At 47.7% G+C, this 22,872-nt stretch overlaps 2 protein-coding genes across 2 annotated transcripts in view; one reads left to right on the forward strand and one right to left on the reverse strand.

The window, feature by feature from the left end:
• Positions 1-214: 214 nt before the first annotated feature.
• Positions 215-4,024, reverse strand: map1lc3c (microtubule-associated protein 1 light chain 3 gamma). The gene is made up of 5 exons (XM_070827968.1): positions 3,982-4,024; positions 2,685-2,752; positions 2,531-2,586; positions 2,293-2,399; positions 215-379 (listed from the first exon to the last, which is right to left on the reverse strand). The coding sequence occupies exons 2-5, from the start codon at positions 2,749-2,751 to the stop codon at positions 217-219; spliced, it is 393 nt and encodes a 130-aa protein (XP_070684069.1). The 5' UTR covers position 2,752; positions 3,982-4,024; the 3' UTR covers positions 215-216.
• A 64-nt stretch (positions 4,025-4,088) lies between these two features.
• The window catches only part of strn (striatin, calmodulin binding protein), a 46,628-nt gene continuing 27,844 nt past the window's right edge, over positions 4,089-22,872 (forward strand). The window contains exon 1 of the mRNA XM_070855418.1: positions 4,089-4,386. Within this exon, the coding sequence (XP_070711519.1) occupies positions 4,168-4,386 (219 nt within the window). The 5' untranslated portion in view covers positions 4,089-4,167. The remainder of the gene's footprint in view (positions 4,387-22,872) is intronic.

Here is a 22,872-nt window from a genome sequence, read left to right on the forward strand (position 1 = left end):
GGAAACCCTTCTCTCAGGAACAGAGCAGAGACTGAACCCTGGTTCAGCTTCTAACATTAACTAGGAGAAGCTTTGACTTAAACATCTGGACTTCAGATTTATTAGATCCACATTAACTTTAAATTAAAACATGAACAACAATCATCAATATACACACAAAAGGATTTTTTCTATTTACAGCAGATTCTCTCAGCAGATAAAACGTGAAGCAGGAGGTCAGTGTCCGAACATCTCCTGCGAGGCGTAGGTCATGTAGAGGAAGCCGTCCTCGTCCTGGTGGTCCTTGTACACCTGAGCCATGGTGAGGGACATGCTGGCCAGCCCGCTGCTGTTGATGAGCAGGTAGAAGGCCTGAGTGGGCAGCAGAGCCATCCTGTTCCTGGGGGGCAGAGGACGGAGGCTCGTTACCGCCTGGGTTTGCCGCACACCAGATTCCATTCATAATTCCGAGCATTTAAAGTATGTGCGCTCACATAAACCCTGCCTTTTTGTGCCGACGGACGCCATCGTCCCACAATGCATCGCTTAGAGAAAATGAGGCCGTGTTCAGAGTCACAGTCTGTGTGAAAGAAGGGTTTGTATCTTCTGGGTCTGACACACCGTTCACTCCTGGAACTAAACCAGCCGACCGATCCACAGACGCTCCAGTCAGTCAAGTCGATTGGTTTTTAGGGGGATTTCAAACAATACAAGCTTTAACCAGCAGAAACACTTTAGTGAACCAGCGTCAGGTCGAGCACATCCGTCAGTGACTTTAATTATAGTTCATTATATTGATTAGAACAGGAAGGTTTGTGGAGTCGCTGTAACGTCCTGCGAGCTTCTTCTTCTTCATGTGATGCTTTGTCCTCGTGTGACTCATCACCTCACCTTCAGTTTATTTACGACAGACTTTCTGCTGCGTCATCGTGACCAAGACAGAAAAGAGGAACCTGCTCAGAGACGTGGAGGGAACTAAAAAAAACTGTTCCTACAGGAGGCTGATCCTCAATCAGCTGCTTTTATTCTTATAGAAATAAAACAGTGATGTCTCTAAAAGCTGCAGTGATCAATCAGACTAGTTTGATTCATTGGTTTGAGAAGAATTCTTATTCGAGCTCCTTGAATGTGAATATTTCCTGGTTTTCCTCCTCCGACAGTAAACTGATGATGATGATAGAATATTAGTGATAATAAATAAATTAATCGCATGTTTGGATCAGAAATAAGCTTCATAAAGGATCTCTGCAGTTTGTTTAGAAGCTACAGCAACAACATTCTTTTAAAATGAGCCACAAAAAACAAACAACTAATCAATAATCAATCAACGACGGTCAGCTGCAGCCCCGTCAGTGAGAGAGTCACAGGCTTTAGAGGACGAGGAGGGAACTTTACTGATCATCCCTCAGACGCTGCTTGGCGTATTTAACTCTTCTTCTTCTACTACTACTAATAATGTGGTGACTGTGGCTGTTTGCCACACTGGTCACCTGATGTCTTACAGGTGGGCAGGCAGGTGAGAGCTTCTCTTTAAGAGTGAAGACGTCCAGTTATCTGAAAACTATCATTGAGGAGTTTGTGCAGCGTCATGGTGACCAACAACAAGCAGCCAAACAGACTTAAAATGGACGACTTTATGAATGAGGTTTGGTTCAGAGGCCCCCGACATCTGATCACTCATCTTTAGTCTGTTTACACACTAAAAGGATCTTTTGTCTAAAGATGACCTCACCCTGTTGTTTCTGTGTATACAGGTTTTTCCTCTGTATATATTATAGCTATTTCATTTTCTCTTTCTTTAACTGTGTCCTTTTGGCTGTTTCCCCTTGAGCTGCTGTAACAGCAAACTTTCCCACTGAGGGATCAATAAACAATATCTAATCTAAAGTTCGATCCACTTTAACAGTTCCACATTTGAAAGTCACATGTTAAAGAGTTTTGACCTGAACTAATAGAAACAAGATTATTATGTTCATAGAACTGGATTCAGTTCTTCACTTCAACAGTTTAATGCTTCAACTGTTTCTTCCTCCATCACAAGTTTAATGTTGTGGAGCATCATGATCAAAAATACAGGTGTCCCACTTCCCCAGGAGTTACCCTCCTCCTCCTCCTCCTCCTCCTCCTCTTCCTCCCTGCACCTCCACAGGTGGACAAAACAGATCAGCTTTAGTTTTCTAGTCTGAATAGATTTTAGAGAATGAAAGAGTGTCAGAAGACACAAACACGGACTATTTTCTATGGCGGAACAATTCCAGCAAATAGTCACATCCCAAACATCTGCAGCCCCCCCGGCACCTTTGAGGACTTTACCTGATGATGGTGACAAACTGGGTCATGGTGAGCTCGTGCGGCACCAGGAACTTGGTCTTGTCCAGCGGGGGGAGGAACTTCTCCCGGTCGTAGCGCTCAATGATCACCTGAGGTCGGCAGGTGGGACAGGTGGGACAGGTGAGGACAGGTGAGGACAGGTGGGACAGGTGAGGACAGGTGAGGACAGGTGAGGACAGGTAAGAACTGTGGGATCCGTGTGTGCCCCCCCCACACTCACCGGGATCTTGTTGGGGAACTTGGAGCGGATTCCTGCCACCTCCTGCTTCCGCGTGGCTGTGGAGGAGAAGAAGAAGAAGAAGAAGAAGAAGAAGGAGATAAGTGGTCAGGGAGTCAAACCTTTCTCTCTCTGTTTCTGCTGTCTGAACATTTACCGAAGCTTTTCCGCTGCTTGAAGGGTTTGTTCTGGTTCTGCAGCGGAGTTTTATCAAACGGAGGCATCCTGACCGGGAGGGAGGGAGAGAGAGAGAGAGGGTGAGTGTGGGAGAGAGAGGGTGAGAGAGGGAGTGAGTGAGTGTGTGAGCTCAGTTAAATAGACGCGGCTGCGCTGCATCAGCTGATGAGCACATGGCTGCAGAGAGGGAGCCAATCAGCTGAGGGAGGAGGGGGAGGGGGAGGAGAGAGGGGGGAGGGAGAGAAAGAGGAGGTGGAAGAGAGGGAGAAAGAGGAGGAAGTGGGGGAGGAGGAGGGAGGAAGAGAATGAGAGGGGGAGGAGAGGGAGAAAGAAGTGGGGGGAGAGATAGAGGAGGAGGAGACAGAGGAGGAGAAGACATAGGAGGAGGAGAAGAAGGGGAACTGCTTCATTCTGCACATGATAAACTAAACTGTATTTGGCTCCAAATGTTTCCTCAGACTGTTTCCATGACGAGCAGCTTTGATTTGCCAATCGTGTGAGAGGGTTCAGGGCACAGGTGATCATAGGTGATCATAGGTGATCATAGGTGATCACAGGAAAAAAGAGATCAGCTTTTGTTCCGCTGTCTGTTTTGTTGTCTGAATATATTTTTTAGAGCCGCAGCTGAAGAATGAAAGAGTGTCAGAAGACACGAACACGGACTATTTTCTATGGCGGAACAATTCCAGCAAATAGTCGCATCGCAAACTTCTCCAGCACTGTAGCTTTAGCTTTAGCTTAGCTTTAGCTCCTGCTCACTGGGCTCGTTAGCTGTGCTTTGTCCAAACGGAGTAGCTCACTAAACAGCTGCTGCGGTCGCCGTCTGTTGCAGCACGTCCAGTAAACCTGAGAGCTGAGAGCTGTCTGTCATCCTTCAGCTCAGGGAGTCTGTCGCTGAGCCGCAGCTCAAATGACTAGCTCGCTAGCGTTAGCCTGGTGGAGGACTTCGGTCGGGCACAATGAATGCACTTGCAGGCGCTGGCGGGTCGGCAGTCTTATTACAGGCCATTTAAAAATCACTATTTAGTTTCTTCCCTCCTGTGAGGCTGATGATTCCAACATAACCACAGATTTCCTATAAAATAAGTTCTTCATACTTTGGTACATATTATTATTATTATTATTATCATATATTCTTGTATTGTTACAGTCTCCTTCTTCCTCCTCTTATCATTATTTGATTCTATTTAGTTTATTTTTCATCATGTACTGTATTATTTACAGGACTTCGCTGCTCGTGGACGTTAATGTGTTGGTTGTATTTTGAAAATCCAGACCGGAAGTCCCATGTTTGCGTTCCTTCCGGTATCTCGTCGGTCGTCTCGCCGTCTGACAGCTGCCTCAGACCGGAGCACAGACCAGCGGGCGGACCGTTGATGGACTACATTTCCCTCCGGAGGATATTTACCCGAAGCGGTTGAGAGCACCGGACCGAACCGAAGCGGCGTCGCCCCGGTCCGGCCATGGACGAGCAGGCGGGCCCCGGTGTGTTCTTCAGTAACAACAACTCAGGCTTGCCCGGCGGTGGGAGCGTTAAAGCTCCGCAGCCCGGAGACTTCGGGGGCGGAGAGGCGGCCAGGGCTCAGTACAACATCCCGGGGATTTTACACTTTCTCCAGCACGAGTGGGCCCGCTTCGAGGTGGAGAGGGCGCAGTGGGAGGTGGAGAGGGCCGAGCTGCAGGTGAGCACCCGCGAACACGGAGGATTCCATTGTCGGACGTTGTGTTGTTTGCTAGCTTCCTCTTGAAGGGCTGCGCCAAACCGCATTGAAAAATATGGGAATTGATGGTTTCATCGCTTATCGGCGAATGAGTATTCCCGATAAAGTAACAGAAATGACCTGGGTGGAGTGGGAACGATCCACTCTTTGATTCGGCTTTGGTGTGACCCACTAACCGGCACACTTTCCCCGTAACATTCGTACAGTTTGGGGAGCTTCGCGCTGTCTGCCGCTCTCTGCTGTGCTGTTTGCTGGTCTGAGCGCGGAGTGACGCACATTGTTTTAGATTTACAAGTTTTATTGTTTAACGAGAAGCTTTTTCCATTATTATGAAGCCGAATTAAAGGGAAGACCCGTGTGTTTCCAGAACAGTACTAAATAGTGCTACTGAGAATCATGTGCCAATGTCAGGCAAGGAGATATAAAATCTCCGAATATTTGAACGGTGGTTTCGCTCCATGTTGTCTCCACTGATCATGTCTGCGTTGCTTGCTAACCAGTTTAGATCTGGTTTGAGATTTTAGACCTCTCATATGGTAACTGTGTTCACTGGGAGTACTTCTTTTATAATACACTGTGATCTTATTGTGTGTATAACTAATACAACTGACGCCTACGTAGTTTTATTGCTGCTGATCGATTACCTGTGCAGCGCAGAAAACCCTGCGCAGGAGATCCATTATCGGACAGCAGTGGCTAACAGTCAGTGCCTGACATTATTTTGATATTTTCCCGGGATCCTTTAAGCTCTCTTTTATTGAGCAGAAACAACACAACCAGGACCCTCCAGAGCCTCGACCCCGACCTGACACCGGGGTTTGGACCCCCGGGTATCAGCCTGCTGGAAAGTGTCCCACAATTGGCGTGCTGCAGCTAGCTGTCCGATAATGGACACATAGAAGTTGCGTTTACATGCAGTGCGTGTTCTAGTTGAGTCACGAAACGTAGGCGTGCCGATGTGTCAGCTGTAAGTTTATATCAGGAGCCAACCTGGCGGACTCCAGTGTTTTCCGCTCAGTTTGGACCACTGAGCCTCCGTAGGACGGGTCCTCTGCTTCAGGCCTGTTTGTACTCACCATGTCAGCAAAATGTACCTTTTATTTTAATGAATTATTGGGAAAAGTCCTGGAAAATCAGGGTTTTATTGATTCCTGTTTCAGGCGTGTTTGATGGCTGTGGGCTTGTTACATTGAAAGGTCACAGAGAGTCCTGAGTTTGGGCACTGACGTCGATGTCCCCCCTAAACTTAACCGAACTGCACCTGAAAACTGATAATAATGACAGAAGAAAACTCAAATTTAGTCCATAAATGTTAAAATGTATTAGAATAAAAGTCATGTGCTTAAATCTGTCTGGTTGTTTTCACCTGGGTGCACATCGACACTCTGAAAAAGGAAGCGATGAGTTCGTAGGCGTCTGATTCTGCTGGATCTGACAGTTTGGATCCGGTTCTGGAGGCCGGCTCAGACTCTCACAGACATTTCCAGGATCTCTGATCTCACCGAGTGTGTCGGAGCTCTTCTCTTCCTGACTGGAGCTCTGCTGTGTTTTCCAGTCTCATAAAATCAGCGCTCTGTGCTACGTTACATAAGTCAGAGTCATTGTGGGCCGCGGCGCTCCGACAGCGCGTCCATAAAGGGAACCACTTCCTGTGGGTTAATGACGTGTGGCTCTATGTGGCATTTGTGCACCATTGAGCTTCACCACGACCTGCGCAGCCAATCGCACAGTTTGAGGGCTGTTGTTGTGAAGGAGGCAGGCAGAGACGGGCTGAAACCATCGCTCTGCAGCACCGGCCGGTTTTTAATTTTCCTTCCCACTGAGCCGCGAGCTGATCAGAGACTGATGTCAGCTGTAAATCCATTAGTTCTGCTGCCGCCGCGTCGTTTTTTTGAAAGCAGCGCGGCGGCAGACGGACTTGCCTGTCGATGGCGTCTGCGGTAATCCTCTTCAGGGAACAGGAAGAGGAAACGGAGGAAGCTGGCACACAAGATGGGGGAGATTAGTGCAAGTTTATTGTCCAGAAACAAAGACAAGGTGTGGAGAGAGGAGACAGAGGAACAGATCCAGTCGGTTCAGGGCCAGAAGAGAAGAAGTCTTTGTTTCTGACCAATACTAGATTCTATAGGCTGATTTAGTGGTTTAAGGGTTAAAACACGTGGCGAGGACACCTGTAGATATCACCTGTAGGCTGACACGTATGGAAAACACCTCGTCATTTGGTGGTGAAGGAGCAAATCTCATCAGCGTCATGGAACCAATGAGCACGCAGCATGCTGAGCTCTAACGAGGCTGCTGATTGGCTGTCAGGCGTTACACGTCACAGAGGCTCATGTCCCACCTGTCGGCTGATTGCTGGCCAGGTGCACGCTCATTCTGCAGGAGGGTGGCGCCCGCCCCCTGGTCCCCCCCCCCCAGGGGCTGGTGGGTAAGCAGTGCTAGCTCAGTTAGCACAGTTAGCATTGTTAGCTGCGTTAGCATCATGTGAAATGTTTTTTTTTGTGTTGATTAAATTGGTATTGTAAAGAATAACGGTTATCGATCAGTTTTTAACTTGAAGGAAATCACTTTCAGTTCTGACTAATTGTGACCAAGATTTGAACAGAGCCACATTTTACAGGTGAAAAATAAAAGTTTCATGTTACGAATCGGCTAATATTATTATTATTAATAATAATGATAATAATAAGCTAATCAATGACGCTGGCCCGCTGATTTATTGATCAGGCTGTTCTGAAACTTCTTTTAATTGATCTGCCAGTTTAATTAGATGATATTGTTTACAGACTTTAGGAGGACTGATGACAATAAGATCAGTTTATTTCAGGCTCAGCAGCAGAATAATCATTCTACATGTAGTTTGACACACAGCGGCCATTTTATGATGATATGTATTATTATTGCTGTTTATGATATTCATTTCATTAGTTTATTGGTTTATAATCGTATCAGGAGCAGTGACCACCTCCAAATGACGGCGTTACTGTCGGTCAATTACACGGCAAAATAAAAACAGTTTTTGGCCCTGGGGGGTTTGGGGGGGGTCCAGGGATGCCCATGTCCAGGATCCATTGAGGTGAATTCATGCGTGAGCGGGTTACACACTGATCGCTCCGCCTCAGGAGGATGTTTGCCGCTCGGCTTCCTTCCTGTCCGGCCTCGGCTATAAATACAGCCACGATCCTGCTGAGCTCATGTGCAGAACACAGTGTAGTGGAGGTCTATAGTGTGTGTGTGTGTTAGTTAGTCAGTGTGTCAGTGTGTAGTGGAGGTCTATAGTGTGTGTGTGTGTGTGTTAGTCAGTGTGTTAGTGTGTAGTGGAGGTCTATAGTGTGTGTGTGTGTGTGTGTGTGTTAGTCAGTGTGTTAGTGTGTAGTGGAGGTCTATAGTGTGTGTGTGTGTGTGTGTGTGTGTTAGTCAGTGTGTTAGTGTGTAGTGGAGGTCTATAGTGTGTGTGTGTGTGTTAGTCAGTGTGTTAGTGTGTAGTGGAGGTCTATAGTGTGTGTGTGTGTGTGTGTGTTAGTCAGTGTGTTAGTGTGTAGTGGAGGTCTATAGTGTGTGTGTGTGTGTTAGTCAGTGTGTCAGTGTGTAGTGGAGGTCTATAGTGTGTGTGTGTGTGTGTGTTAGTTAGTCAGTGTGTCAGTGTGTAGTGGAGGTCTATAGTGTGTGTGTGTGTGTTAGTTAGTCAGTGTGTAGTGGAGGTCTATAGTGTGTGTGTTAGTTAGTCAATGTGTCAGTGTGTAGTGGAGGTCTATAGTGTGTGTGTTAGTTAGTCAATGTGTCAGTGTGTAGTGGAGGTCTATAGTGTGTGTGTGTTAGTTAGTCAGTGTGTCAGTGTGTAGTGGAGGTCTATAGTGTGTGTGTGTGTGTGTTAGTTAGTCAGTGTGTAGTGGAGGTCTATAGTGTGTGTGTTAGTTAGTCAATGTGTCAGTGTGTAGTGGAGGTCTATAGTGTGTGTGTGTTAGTTAGTCAGTGTGTCAGTGTGTAGTGGAGGTCTATAGTGTGTGTGTGCTAGTTAGTCAGTGTGTTAGTGTGTAGTGGAGGTCTATAGTGTGTGTGTTAGTTAGTCAATGTGTCAGTGTGTAGTGGAGGTCTATAGTGTGTGTGTGTGTTAGTTAGTCAGTGTGTCAGTGTGTAGTGGAGGTCTATAGTGTGTGTGTGTGCTAGTTAGTCAGTGTGTCAGTGTGTAGTGGAGGTCTATAGTGTGTGTGTGTGTTAGTTAGTCAGTGTGTCAGTGTGTAGTGGAGGTCTATAGTGTGTGTGTGTGCTAGTTAGTCAGTGTGTCAGTGTGTAGTGGAGGTCTATAGTGTGTGTGTGTGTTAGTTAGTCAGTGTGTCAGTGTGTAGTGGAGGTCTATAGTGTGTGTGTGTTAGTTAGTCAGTGTGTCAGTGTGTAGTGGAGGTCTATAGTGTGTGTGTGCTAGTTAGTCAGTGTGTCAGTGTGTAGTGGAGGTCTATAGTGTGTGTGTGTGTGTTAGTTAGTCAGTGTGTCAGTGTGTAGTGGAGGTCTATAGTGTGTGTGTGTGTTAGTTAGTCAGTGTGTTAGTGTGTAGTGGAGGTCTATAGTGTGTGTGTGTGTGTGTTAGTTAGTCAGTGTGTCAGTGTGTAGTGGAGGTCTATAGTGTGTGTGTGTGTGTTAGTTAGTCAGTGTGTTAGTGTGTAGTGGAGGTCTATAGTGTGTGTGTGTTAGTTAGTCAGTGTGTCAGTGTGTAGTGGAGGTCTATAGTGTGTGTGTGTGTGTGTTAGTTAGTCAGTGTGTCAGTGTGTAGTGGAGGTCTATAGTGTGTGTGTGTGTGTTAGTTAGTCAGTGTGTTAGTGTGTAGTGGAGGTCTATAGTGTGTGTGTGTTAGTTAGTCAGTGTGTCAGTGTGTAGTGGAGGTCTATAGTGTGTGTGTGTGTGTGTTAGTTAGTCAGTGTGTCAGTGTGTAGTGGAGGTCTATAGTGTGTGTGTGTGTGTTAGTTAGTCAGTGTGTTAGTGTGTAGTGGAGGTCTATAGTGTGTGTGTGTTAGTTAGTCAGTGTGTCAGTGTGTAGTGGAGGTCTATAGTGTGTGTGTGTGCTAGTTAGTCAGTGTGTTAGTGTGTAGTGGAGGTCTATAGTGTGTGTGTGTGCTAGTTAGTCAGTGTGTCAGTGTGTAGTGGAGGTCTATAGTGTGTGTGTGTTAGTTAGTCAGTGTGTCAGTGTGTAGTGGAGGTCTATAGTGTGTGTGTGTGCTAGTTAGTCAGTGTGTCAGTGTGTAGTGGAGGTCTATAGTGTGTGTGTGTGTGTGCTAGTTAGTCAGTGTGTCAGTGTGTAGTGGAGGTCTATAGTGTGTTAGTGTGTAGTGGAGGTCTATAGTGTGTCAGTGTGTAGTGGAGGTCTATAGTGTGTCAGTGTGTAGTGGAGGTCTATAGTGTGTCAGTGTGTAGTGGAGGTCTATAGTGTGTGTGTGTGTGTAGTGGAGGTCTATAGTGTGCTAGGTGGTCACTGGCTCTGCTCTTTGCGTTGTGTTCAAGTGCAGCTTTTAACACACAGGCGACGCAGCAGTCGGCTTTAGTTGCTGCTGGTTCTTTGTTGTAGGTTTGGTGTGTCAGGACCCCGGTGAGGGGGTGGGGGGGGGGGGGGGGCTGCTGACACACCGTCTGCACAGACTGCGTCTCACCCAGAGAAGCAAGCAGTTGTGACGAAAATGAAATGCGTTAACGGTTATTTATGGTGATGGGACAACATCTCAGTCTGCAAACCTCCTCTGCAGAGGTGTTCAGGCTCCAGGTGGTCGTTGTTTATTTGACTTGTATGTAGGTCGCTGCTGTTGGAGGATTTCCCCTCTGCTGGTTCAAGCTCAGTAACACACACACACACACACACACACACACACACACACACACACACACACACACACACACACACACACACACACACACACACACACACAGGCCTCAGGTCTGTTTTTCATGTGAATGCAGGAAGCAGGATGTCTGAAATGTTTGGAAAGTTTGGCAGAGCGTCTGGTGATGCTGCCTGCTCTCTGTGGCTCTGACCTGTCAGCGCCTCACTCACCATTTTCTTCCAGTGGTGTTGATTTGAAACTGAAGGAAGTCGATGCGGACGAGAGCGAAAGCTGATGTGACTTAAGTGTATTCAAGGGGCTAGTTCGGACTCAACACAGGAACACAATAACCAGAATCACCTGTTATATCATTATAAATATGAAGGCCACCAGACTCCATTGACAAAAACACTAACTTTACATTGCAGAACACAGGAGTTCCTGACCTTCTGCTGCCTCGATCAGATAGTTAGTTTGTGTTATTGTGTGACTTTGGTGTTTTAAAGGGTTACCTGGAGTCCAATACAATATTTATGTAGCACACAATAACTAACTGTTAAAATAAAAGAACTATCTGATGGAGGCAGCAGCTCCTGTGTCCTGTTCTCTAAAATCCCTGTTTTAGTGAATGTAGTCTGGTGTGTGTGCTGTTTGTGGTTAAACCAAAAGGATCTTCCAGGTCTCTCTCTGTAGGGATCCTTTCCATGATGCTGTCACACACTTAGAATAACACTCTGAGCCTGTCAGTGGATCAAACAAGCTCTTTTAGTGGACCTACTGTGATCAGGTGCAGTTGTCCCAAAGGATCACGTTGCAGCCATTGCAGCCCGTTTGGTGTCTGCTGGCTGAGGTGATCTACTGGACCAGTTCCAACACTTTTACTACCTACCAGTCACTCACACACCAGGATGTGTAAAAAATAGGGCGTTAAGTGTTGGACAGTAACAGAATAGAGGAGGTCGCTCAGTCTGGAAATAAAAGGAACAACCTGTGAGTTACATAAGACCAGAGATGTGGTGGAGTGTGAAAAATGTAAAAGAGTGTTCAGGTGTTCGGGTGGTGAAGGATGTGATGTAACGTGGCGGCCTGAGGCCTGCGGCATGTGCGCCATCCCCGCTGGAGCGTTGAGTAATTCTCCTGCTCTTATCTCCACTTTCCTTGGCTAATTAAAGGATGTTTCCCCTCGCAGAGCGAGCGACAGATGTGCTCGTGTCTCTGCAGCTCGCCGTGTGTTTGTACACGAGTGTGCAGCCGGTTCGACACATTGCTCGCATTCCTCTGCAGGACACACGTGATCCGAGTCACACCTGATGTGAAGCCAGTGCAGCCGACATCCAGCCTGAGCTTCAGCTGCGTCTTGTTGTTCACCTCACTTTGTTTGTGTCTCAATAGACTTTCACACGTAGCTTTTACTTCCTGTTGTAGATATATGGACATGGCTGATAAATAATATCTCTCCACGTACACATTCTCTAACCTTACTATTAATTAAAATAGTTTTATTGCCGTCGTTACACTATAGTAATTAGACGGTAAGCTAGTGATGTAATGTTCTACTTCTGCTGTAGGCTCATTTTACTGTAATACTTGTACTATAGTACGGTCTTTTGCACACAGCCTGACTGACCCTGTGTGTTACACCTGACTGTGTTTTCAGTCTCTCCGGTGAGAACAGCACCGTAGGCGGCACGTTGGCGCGGCCCCAGAGGAGTTGACGCTGTCAGATCAGCTCCAGCTGCAGCGTGAGAGGATCTGTGCTGTGTTTGCTGCTACCGCAAAGAAATAAGAAGTTGATGTAACGTTACTATGGCGACGCACTACTGTGTGATGGTAATCTCCATTAACAGCAGTTAGCGTTAGCGCGTTAGCTAGCAGCGACCTGCTGTACCTGTACGGTATGATGTTGAGCTGCTGCTGACACCTCTTACAGCAGGACTCTAATGCTAAACATCTGCAGGAGGGGCACGATGCACATCCGGGTGTCAGACGGAGGCCTCATGCCACCAGGGGAAGACTGGATGGACTTCCTCCTGATTATTCCACCAGTTCATCCTCCACACTCTTCTCTGCACTGTCAACACAACTTTCTTCTTCTTCTTCTTGTGCTCTCTCCTGTCAGTCCTCCTTTAGTGGTTTATTACAGGATTAAGAAGGCTTGTCTGCTCGTGACCCAACCGATGAGAGCTGGAGCATATCGACGAAGTGACCTGAAGGTTTTCAGACTACAGTAGAAAATAGGTCGTTTTGACTCCACACTGGGTTCATGTTCATGTTTCCTCCTGTCACGGAGCAGGAGCCTCCCTGCAGGCCTTTGTGTGTGAATAATGCAGCCGGATGTTTCTACAGTGTGAAGTTTCACGTCTGAGGAGAAAGTAAGAGTCTGATGTGAGCAGGTGACGCGCCGTGACAACAGTACCTACAGCAGGGCCTGAAACCCGGCCCGGTGACCTCGTTCCTCCTCTCCCTCTGCCTCTGCCTTTCTTTCTTTGCTTTCTTTGTTTCCTTTCTGTCCGTCTGTCTGTGCAAAGCTGCCCTATAAGGAATGGCATGCACACCTGCTTGTTTTTCAGACGGGCGTCACTGCAGAGGCGAATGCCACCGCGGGCCACGCCTGAGCGCCGTGACCAGGCTTTGTTTAACCAGGCCGTCAGCCAAGGTTTCCCCTGACATGAGCCGGGCCTGTGTGCAGCTCCCAGCACAGCACAGCTACACCACAGCCACACAGAGCTGCACCTCTGGGACCACTGCTCACGCTCAGACAGTGAAAACACTAACGGCATCACAAGTTTGCAGTCACACGCTCAAGTTATTCTTTATATCTGCACAAGATTAGAGAGACAAGAGGACGTTGTTTCTCCTCCTTCAGGTGTTGGATGAGCGAACGGCTCTCGCACCGTAGGAACCTAACCAGTTATGTCAGCGTGGAGCTGTATGATAGTCCATCCACATACACGTACCAGTCTGTGAAGCAACAGATGAGGTGCAGGACTGTTGAGCCCGTGTCCAGGCTACAGGCTGGGACACCAACACAAGGCTCACTCAGGCGCCTGTTTATCCTGATGCTCTGGGTATGAACACACGCTGGGGAACGTTACATCGTGTTACCTGCAGCTCACCTGGTGAGAGGGCTGACGGCAGCTTTAGGCTGCTTTAGTTAAGTCCTGTTTGGCTTGTTGAGGTTGATCCTCCATCAAAAACCTTTGTTTTACCTTTTGTTGTTATTGTTCTGCTGATTAGGATCACAGACTGTGATTAGGATTCCTGACAGATGGGAGGTGGTGTTGATCTTCTCAGCCTAACGTCACTCTCTCACCCTCTCACTCTCTCACTCTCTCACCCTCTCACTCTCTCACCCTCTCACCCTCTCACTCTCTCACTCTCTCACTCCTCATGCCCACCAACCTGACCTACACTGCAGGTCACACAATCTGATTGGTCGTACAAAAACCGGTCAGATGATTGAATGACACAGACTTTAATTCCCATGGTTTGTTTTATTAGTTCTGTTCTTCAGTTTGTCAGTCAGAAATGTTTCATGGTAACTTCAAACTACCGTATTTACCGGACTATAAGCCGCTACTTTTTCCCCACCGTTTGGAAACCATTAAGGTCTGTAAGTAAACATTTACAAAATCTTTCTGTGTAAAGATCTCATTTCACAGCGTATATATCTGCAGCTTATAGTCTGGTGCAGCTAATATATGTAAAAATGTTTTTTTCTTTTAAAATGTAGTGGGTGTGGCTTATATTCCGATGCGCTCTATAGTCCGGTAAATACGGTAATAGATTGATTGTAAAAGACCTAGCAGCCCTCCTGCAGTGCCTACACGGCCCACCAGGGGACCGCCGCCCACACTTTGGGAATCACTGAATCAGATGATGGAGCTGAAAGAGTGAAGCTGAGCCGTCAGTGTCGGTGACACAGTGTCGTTCTGCTGTCCGTGTTGACTCTGGAGAGGTTGTGAATCACTTCCTGTTGCCATCGGCGCCGTCTGGACGCTCATGGATCCCACTCGGTGCTCAGTGTGAGTTGGTTGGATATCTCGCAGGCTTGACGCCCTGATGACCGATGCAGTCGGACCGGTGACCTGATTCCAGCGTGACCTCCTCTGAACAGAACGAGCCGAGCGGCGGGAGCGATGTGGGTCAAAGTGGACGTGAATGGAAACTCATTCAGCTCCTCTAGGGCGCAAGGCGCTACCTCAAAGTGACCGGGGCCTTCCGTACCGTACGTACAGGTGGATGTGACGCAGCAGCTCATCAACATATCATGTTTCTGAACCTTCACTGACATAATGCAGTCCCCAGGCCTTCAACAGAACCCTTCACTTCACTTAATTCTGACCTTAAACTCAAGTCTTCAGCCTCAAACAGCCCTTTGAAGTTGTGAGGACCCCTCACCTTTACCTTTACCTACACCTACTTCTAAGTCCTCACTTCTCAAAAATAATGCCGCTTCTCCATCACACAGTTTTAGCTCGACTCGACTCGGTTTGTGGGGTCGTCATAGCAAGGTGACCCGAAACTCCAGTGACGTCATTAGTGTGTGGCACAAACTCAGCTGAGGACCTGGAGCGTTTGGTTTGTGTGGAGCCGTTCACCTCGTTCACAGAGATAATAAAAACTGTTTCCAGCAGGGTTTGATTCTTGTGAACGAGTCGCTCTCATGACTCATCCAGTGATGTCACTCCCTGGCCAATCAGTGGCCTGCAGTCTGGTGACGTCACATTGTCGGCTCGACTGGAACCTCGGCCGAGGAGGAACTAAAAAAGTACCTGGAACCAGGAACTATGCCTGATGGGAAACCATAAAGGTCAAGTCGAGTAGAGGAGGTGATGGTGGCGCCATAAATGTTCTGGTCCTCACTATGTAGCAAGTATAAGGACGTACACTCACTCACACACACACACACACACACACACACACACACACACACACACACACACACACACACACACAGTTTTAGCAGTGTGTGAGGATTGGCAGTCTCGCTGGTATACACACAGGAACACAAAACACACACTGACGCAAACACACACAGTAAGTGGAGTTTATAAGTGTCAAGCGTAGGCAGTATCACACACACACACACACACACACACACACACACTCTGCATCTATCATCCTGGAGGAATTCACTCAGTGTGTGTGTGAGTGTGTGTGTGTACACTGAAGTGCTGGAATTAGACCCACTTAATGAGGGTGCTTATCAGCAGAGATAATGAGGAGATAATATTGGATAATAACACAGAAAGCCTCAAAATCAGGGAGAGAAACTCAAACACTGATTTCCTCTGACGGAGTCTGAAACAATCTGCTGCTTCTGTTTGAGTCTAACATGTAAACAAGTCTCCAGTTATTATTCTAGACCAGTTCAGTCTGTTGATTCTGTTTGAGTCTAACATGTAAACAAGTCTCCAGTTATTATTCTGGACCAGTTCAGTCTGTTGATTCTGTTTGAGTCTAACATGTAAACAAGTCTCCAGTTATTATTCTAGACCAGTTCAGTCTGCTGATTCTGTTTGAGTCTAACATGTAAACAAGTCTCCAGTTATTATTCTAGACCAGTTCAGTCTGTTGATTCTGTTTGAGTCTAACATGTAAACAAGTCTCCAGTTATTATTCTGGACCAGTTCAGTCTGCTGATTCTGTTTGAGTCTAACATGTAAACAAGTCTCCAGTTATTATTCTGGACCAGTTCAGTCTGTTGATTCTGTTTCGATCTGTTCGAGTGTCGTGTTCAAGTCAAGGTCAAGTCAGAGCCTCTGATTATTGGAGAAAAGTCCAGCATGTAAACAAGTCTCAAGTTATTCCAGTTATCTGACAGAAGGCCAAGTCGCAGTGCAGGTTGAACTCAAGCCTCAAGTTTGTCAGAGCAAGTCCAAGTCTGAAGTTATTCAAGACACAGTCGAGTCGAGTCAGAAGTTTAGGCAAGTTCAAATCAAGTCTGAAGTTATTTGAGGCAAGTCCAAGTCTGAAGTTATCCTCCACCTCCATCTCCCCTCCATCTCCCCTCCATCTCCCCTCCATCTCCCCTCCACCTCCCCTCCATCTCCCCTCCACCTCCCCTCCATCTCCCCTCCATCTCCCCTCCACCTCCCCTCCAGCTCCCCTCCAGCTCCTCTCCAGCTCCATCTCCCCTCCATCTCCCCTCCACCTCCCCTCCACCTCCACCTCCCCTCCACCTCCCCTCCAGCTCCATCTCCCCTCCAGCTCCCCTCCAGCTCCCCTCCACCTCCATCTCCCCTCCAGCTCCATCTCCCCTCCAGCTCCCCTCCAGCTCCCCTCCACCTCCCCTCCACCTCCATCTCCCCTCCACCTCCCCTCCAGCTCCACCTCCATCTCCCCTCCACCTCCCCTCCAGCTCCCCTCCACCTCCACCTCCCCTCCATCTCCCCTCCAGCTCCCCTCCACCTCCATCTCCCCTCCATCTCCCCTCCAGCTCCCCTCCATCTCCCCTCCATCTCCCCTCTCACTCAGCAGCTTATCCTCCCCTCCACCTCTCCTCCACCTCTCCTCCATCTCCCCTCCATCTCCCCTCCACCTCCCCTCCACCTCCCCTCCATCTCCCCTCCATCTCCCCTCCATCTCCCCTCCACCTCCCCTCCAGCTCCCCTCCAGCTCCATCTCCCCTCCACCTCCCCTCCAGCTCCCCTCCAGCTCCCCTCCAGCTCCATCTCCCCTCCATCTCCCCTCCATCTCCCCTCCACCTCCCCTCCACCTCCCCTCCACCTCCACCTCCCCTCCACCTCCCCTCCACCTCCCCTCCAGCTCCATCTCCCCTCCAGCTCCCCTCCACCTCCCCTCCACCTCCCCTCCACCTCCATCTCCCCTCCACCTCCATCTCCCCTCCACCTCCCCTCCAGCTCCCCTCCACCTCCACCTCCCCTCCATCTCCCCTCCAGCTCCCCTCCACCTCCATCTCCCCTCCATCTCCCCTCCAGCTCCCCTCCAGCTCCCCTCCACCTCCATCTCCCCTCCATCTCCCCTCCATCTCCCCTCCATCTCCCCTCCAGCTCCCCTCCAGCTCCCCTCCACCTCCAGCTCCCCTCCATCTCCCCTCCAGCTCCCCTCCACCTCCACCTCCATCTCCCCTCCACCTCCACCTCCATCTCCCCTCCATCTCCCCTCCAGCTCCCCTCCATCTCCCCACCACCTCCCCTCCATCTCCCCACCACCCCCCCTCCACCTCTCCTCCATCTCCCCTCCACCTCCCCTCCATCTCCCCTCTCACTCAGCAGCTTATCCTCCCCTCCACCTCTCCTCCACCTCTCCTCCATCTCCCCTCCACCTCCCCTCCACCTCCCCTCCACCTCTCCTCCATCTCTCCTCCATCTCCCCTCCACCTCCCCTCCACCTCCCCTCTCGCTCAGCAGCTTATCCTCCCCTCCACACTCTCCCCCCTCATCTCTCTTCATCTTCACCTCCTCCTCTCCGGCTCCCTGGAAGAATAATCCCCTCACTGCTCCAGATTCCAGCGGCAGGAAATCCCCCTCCCACAGCGCTCCTCTTTGTGTCCCAGAATATTGCAGTCGTTTGCCGCAAGGTTAACGTGGCGTTCGGCGAGGGGTCGCACCCAGTCAGCGGGCACGTTATGTGGTTTTGAGGTGGGGCGTCCTGGGTTACAGAGAGCTCAGATGACTGGATCGTGCAGAGGGAAAGACGACCGAATGACCTTTTTGCTTCGTGTGCAGACAATAGCTGTAAAGAAAGGAAGATTTAAAAGCCCTCGTCTGTGTCCTCACACGTTTCAGCTCGCTCACCTCAAATCCTGCTTTATGTTTTCTCTCCAGTAATGTCAATGAAAGTCAACCTGCACAGACTTGAGATCACTTCTCACTTCTGTGTAGGGCTGCATGTAATGATTGTTTTCATTACTGATCAATCTGCAGAGTATTTTCTCAATTAATTGTTTGGTCCATGAAACACTGAAATGGTGAAAGACGTCCCTGAGGCCGAGGTGAACTCATCGGCTGTCCTGGTTTGTCCAAAAGCTCCTTTAGAGGGTTTTGATTTTACAGTTTTAGTAACCTGTTATCGCTGATACCGACCAATCAGAGGACGCTTCTTTATACAGACTGATACCGACCAATCAGAGGACGCTTCTTTATAGACTGATACCGACCAATCAGAGGACGCTTCTTTATACAGACTGATACCGACCAATCAGAGGACGCTTCTTTATAGACTGATACCGACCAATCAGAGGACGCTTCTTTATACAGACTGATACCGACCAATCAGAGGACGCTTCTTTATACAGACTGATACCGACCAATCAGAGGACGCTTCTTTACAGACTGATACCGACCAATCAGAGGACGCTTCTTTACAGACTGATACCGACCAATCAGAGGACGCTTCTTTACACGGACTGTGATTCAGACCTTAGTGGGTTGTGACCATGAGTCCACCCACTGCTTCACTCATCCTTTGGGATAAGTCACAGACAGGTCAGGCAGTTTACTGAATACACCTGGAGTGTATTTTCTTTTTATTGTCTCTGCCTCTGAGATGTGACTGAAGACACCAGTCCTTCAGCCACCAAACACCACATCAGCCCAGCTGTCAGCAGGGACTCCTCTAATGCGCTCACTTCAAACACGCCGCACTAAAATCATTTTGGCAATTATCCTGCCGGTTTGTTCTTGGTGATGAGCGGCTCAGCGCCGTGTCCTCCCACGCTGCCTGTCCTGTTGCTTGTTTCTCACTGTATCTCTCAGAGGTGAAGAGACTGACTGCAGAGGACTGCGGTGTGTGGGAACACACAGTAGTGGATATTGATTTTATACAGAGTTTTAGCAACCTGTTATCCCACAAGCATTTTCATTTTTACTTTGGAAATTGATTTCCTTGAAGGATAACGTTGTTATTTAAAACCTGGACCCTTTACATACTTTGGGTTTTAAATGACTGGTAGGTCATCCACTAAAAGAGCTTGTTTGATCCACTGACAGGCTCAGAGTGTTATTCTAAGTGTGTGACAGCATCATGGAAAGGATCCCTACAGAGAGAGACCTGGAAGATCCTTTTGGTTTAACCACAAACAGCACACACACCAGACTACATTCACTAAAACAGGGATTTTAGAGAACAGGACACAGGGTTTTTCAGGCCTACTGCTGCCTCGATTGGTTAGTTTTTTATTTTATTAGTTAGTTATTGAACGTTACATAAATATTGTGTTGGATTCCAGGTAACCTTTTAAAACACCAAAGTCACACGATAAACACAGACAACCTAACTGATGCAGGCAGCAGCAGACCAGCAGCTCCTGTGTTCTGTGAGGTAAAATTCCTGTTTTTGTGAATGTAGTCTGGTGTGTGTGTAGAGAACTTCAAAAACCTGATAAAAAGCATTTTTAGCTGTTTCTTTTGAAGAGAACCTAAATTCTACACATGTTTAATCCATCAGAAAATGTCGAATGCAGCTATTCACATCATATTTGTCCTCATTTTGAGACAGACACTGTCTGAGGCTCATGGCGGAGCTCACGAGAGCCTGATAAATACCCAAAATGCAGCCAAATGCCGACTACAGTGAGAGCTGTGTCGTGGTCCTGAGCTGATGTGCTGTCTCCCCATCTGTGTGGCGTTTCCTGTATTGAGGGCAACCGAACGCTGACACAATTTAATCTTCCCGAGGCCTTTAATCCCTGTTATCTTAAGGAAGACAAAGTAAGACTGAGAGCAGACGGCCGCTCGGTGAGGAAACACGATTATCAGGATGAAATATTCACTTTCTATAGATGAACCTCAGAGCTGCACAGTTCAGATCCACCAAATGTTTTACAGTGTGAAACGACACGAAACCCTTTGAGGCTCAGGTCCACAGCTAATGGAGCTATCAGAGCTAACAGCTAAGCTAATAGAGCAAACAGAGCTAACGCTACTAGAGCTGACAGCTAAGCTAATAGAGCTATCAGAGCTAAGAGCTAAGCTAATACAGCAAACAGAGGTAACAGCTAATAGAGTTCACAACTAATAGAGCTAACAGCTAACAGAGCTAATAGACTTAATAGAACTAAAACAGCTAACAGCTGCTAGAGCCAACAGCTAAGATAACAGAGCTATCAGAGCTAACAGCTAAGATAATAGAGCAAACAGAGCTAACGGCTACTAGAAGTAACAGCTAAGCTAATAGAGCTATCAGAGCTAACAGCTAAGCTAATAGAGCAAACAGAGCTAACGGCTACTAGAGCTAACAGCTAAGCTAATATGGCAAACAGAGGTAACAGCTAATAGAGCTGTCAGAGCTAACAGCTAAGCTAATATGGCAAACAGAGGTAACAGACTTAATAGAACTAAAAGAGCTAACAGCTACTAGAGCTAACAGTTAAGCTAATACAGCAAACAGAGGTAACAGCTAATGGAGCTAACAGCTAACGGAGCTAAACACACAGCAGGTCTGAGCCGTTTAACACGACAACACAAGTTTACAGTAAATAACTGTGCGTATGAATCAGTTTATATTTGACCAAACGTCTGTGAGAAATTAAAGTAACCAGATATATTTACTTCTTTAATAGTGTTTTTATGGTGCCACTAACAGTTCACAGCTATAGATGATAAAAACAAAGTAAAGAAACGGTAAATGTAGTTTTTCAGGAGCCTTCTGGGACAGTGGCAGTGGAGCGTTTAGCTGCTGAGAAGCCAGATGTGTCCCTCAGGTGTGATACAGAGCTTAAACACAGAGGATATTGGACTTTGATTCATTTCATGTTCACTATATCAGCCTTAGATAAGCACACAAAGTCCTCACAGTGATATGAGGACAAAAAAAAATCTCCTTTAACCTTTTCTCTGTGCAGCTTTTCATAATAAAAGCAGCTCATTTGCATTTCTGCTCCCTCTGTGATCTGATGTGGAGCATCGACTCAGTCACAAAAAAAAAAAGAAGAAGAGGTTGATTGGGATTTTTAACAAGTGGGTTACCCAGTTTGTCCCTCGTTTAGAGTTGAGAGTTCCTGTCCAGAGCTCCTGGATTTAAACCAGGGTTTAAACTTAAACCAACAAAAACTCCCCACTTTTGTTCTGTTGTTCTAAACTCGCTCAGTCTGGTCGGTGCAGGCAGTGATGTGATTTTTAGCTTTTGAATGAATAGAAGAAGATGAACTGGGGAGTTGGCGTTAAGTTTTATCATCTCTGTGAATTACTGGAACCTTAAAACCAGTTTTGGAGCTAAGATGGCCGACAGATGGAGAAACGAAATGTGTGAGTTTGCTGTTCTTATCAGAAGAGTTTTGACAGTTGTTAGATGGTGTCTGTGGTTTTATTCCCCCTCCGATGGGACTTCCTGTCCGGGGAGCTCGTTCACAGCACGATGTTCTTTCCAACCTGTTTAACATGTTCACTGCGTCACATGATGTCCGGCCCAGCTGGACATCATGTGACGCAGTGGAGTGGAAAACAACGTGACTGCACCAGAGAAGAAGAGCAGTGTGAGCTCATCAGAGTCAGTGGATCAGGTCCCTGTACAGACCTGGATCGGGTCCCTGTACAGACCTGGATCAGGTCTCTGTTTAGACGTGGATCAGGTCCCTGTACAGACGTGGATCAGGTCCCTGTATAGACGTGGATCAGGTCTCTGTACAGACGTGGATCAGGTCTCTGTCAAACACATAAACCGCAGGTAACCATAGCAACGGCACTGATGCCTCTATGTTGGGTCGGTTAACTAAACCATCAGTTAACTAAACCATCAGTTAACTAAACCATCAGTTAACTAAACCATCGGTTGACTAAACCAACCACAAGTGTTGAAAATAGTAATTCGGATCATTTGTCATTGGGATTAAGTTTTAGAGCTCAGATGTCTGATTGTTCTTGAACGCAGCATTTCAATGTAATGCGGCAACACGGCGCACAATTAAAGGCCGTCTGCGGAGACTGTTTCCAAAGGCTCTCACTTTGTAGGATGGAGTTTACTGTCATCGTGTCGGCGAGCTGCAGACGCCGAGGGGCGACCCAGTTAGTGTGTGTCCCACTTCCTCCTCAGTGTGTGTGTGTGTGTGTGTGTGTGTGTGTGGTCCCCGTCATGGAGAGAGAAGCTTTTCTTCTCTTTGTTTTTCCTCACTGGGGACGATTCAGCCAAAATAAGACACAATATTTTAACGTTTGTCACCACAAACAGCCGTTCTATCGCTCTCTGCACACACACCAGACTACATTCACTAAAACAGGGATTTTAGAGCTGCTGCTCTGCTGCTGCCTCCATCAGGTAGTTTGTGTTACTGAGTGTTCGTTTCGATCTAAACCAAACATTCAAATTTATTGACGTTGCAGCCTTTTCCATTTGGATCCAAACTAACACTTTAAAACACCAAAGTCACACAGACTCCTGTGTGCTGTTCTCTAAAATCCCTGTTTTAGTGAATGTAGTCTGGTGTGTGTGCTGTTTGTGGTTAAACCAAAAGGATCTTCCAGGTCTCTCTCTGTAGGGATCCTTTCCATGATGCTGTCACACACTTAGAATAACACTCTGAGCCTGTCAGTGGATCAAACAAGCTCTTTTAGTGGACCTACTGTGATCAGGTGCAGTTGTCCCAAAGGATCACGTTGCAGCCATTGCAGCCCGTTTGGTGTCTGCTGGCTGAGGTGATCTACTGGACCAGTTCCAACACTTTTACTACCTACCAGTC

The sequence above is a fragment of the Pempheris klunzingeri genome, chromosome 3 (assembly GCF_042242105.1).
Source record: "Pempheris klunzingeri isolate RE-2024b chromosome 3, fPemKlu1.hap1, whole genome shotgun sequence".
Taxonomy (NCBI): domain Eukaryota; kingdom Metazoa; phylum Chordata; class Actinopteri; order Acropomatiformes; family Pempheridae; genus Pempheris; species Pempheris klunzingeri.

Excerpts from the sequence above, each read along its gene's own strand:
- map1lc3c (XM_070827968.1), bottom strand. The coding sequence starts at position 2,751 with ATGCCTCCGTTTGATAAAACTCCGCTGCAGAACCAGAACAAACCCTTC. Across the intron at positions 2,587-2,684 it reads CAAGCAGCGGAAAAGCTTCG|CCACGCGGAAGCAGGAGGTG; the intron begins GTAAATGTTCAG and ends TCTCCTCCACAG. Across the intron at positions 2,400-2,530 it reads AGTTCCCCAACAAGATCCCG|GTGATCATTGAGCGCTACGA; the intron begins GTGAGTGTGGGG and ends TGCCGACCTCAG.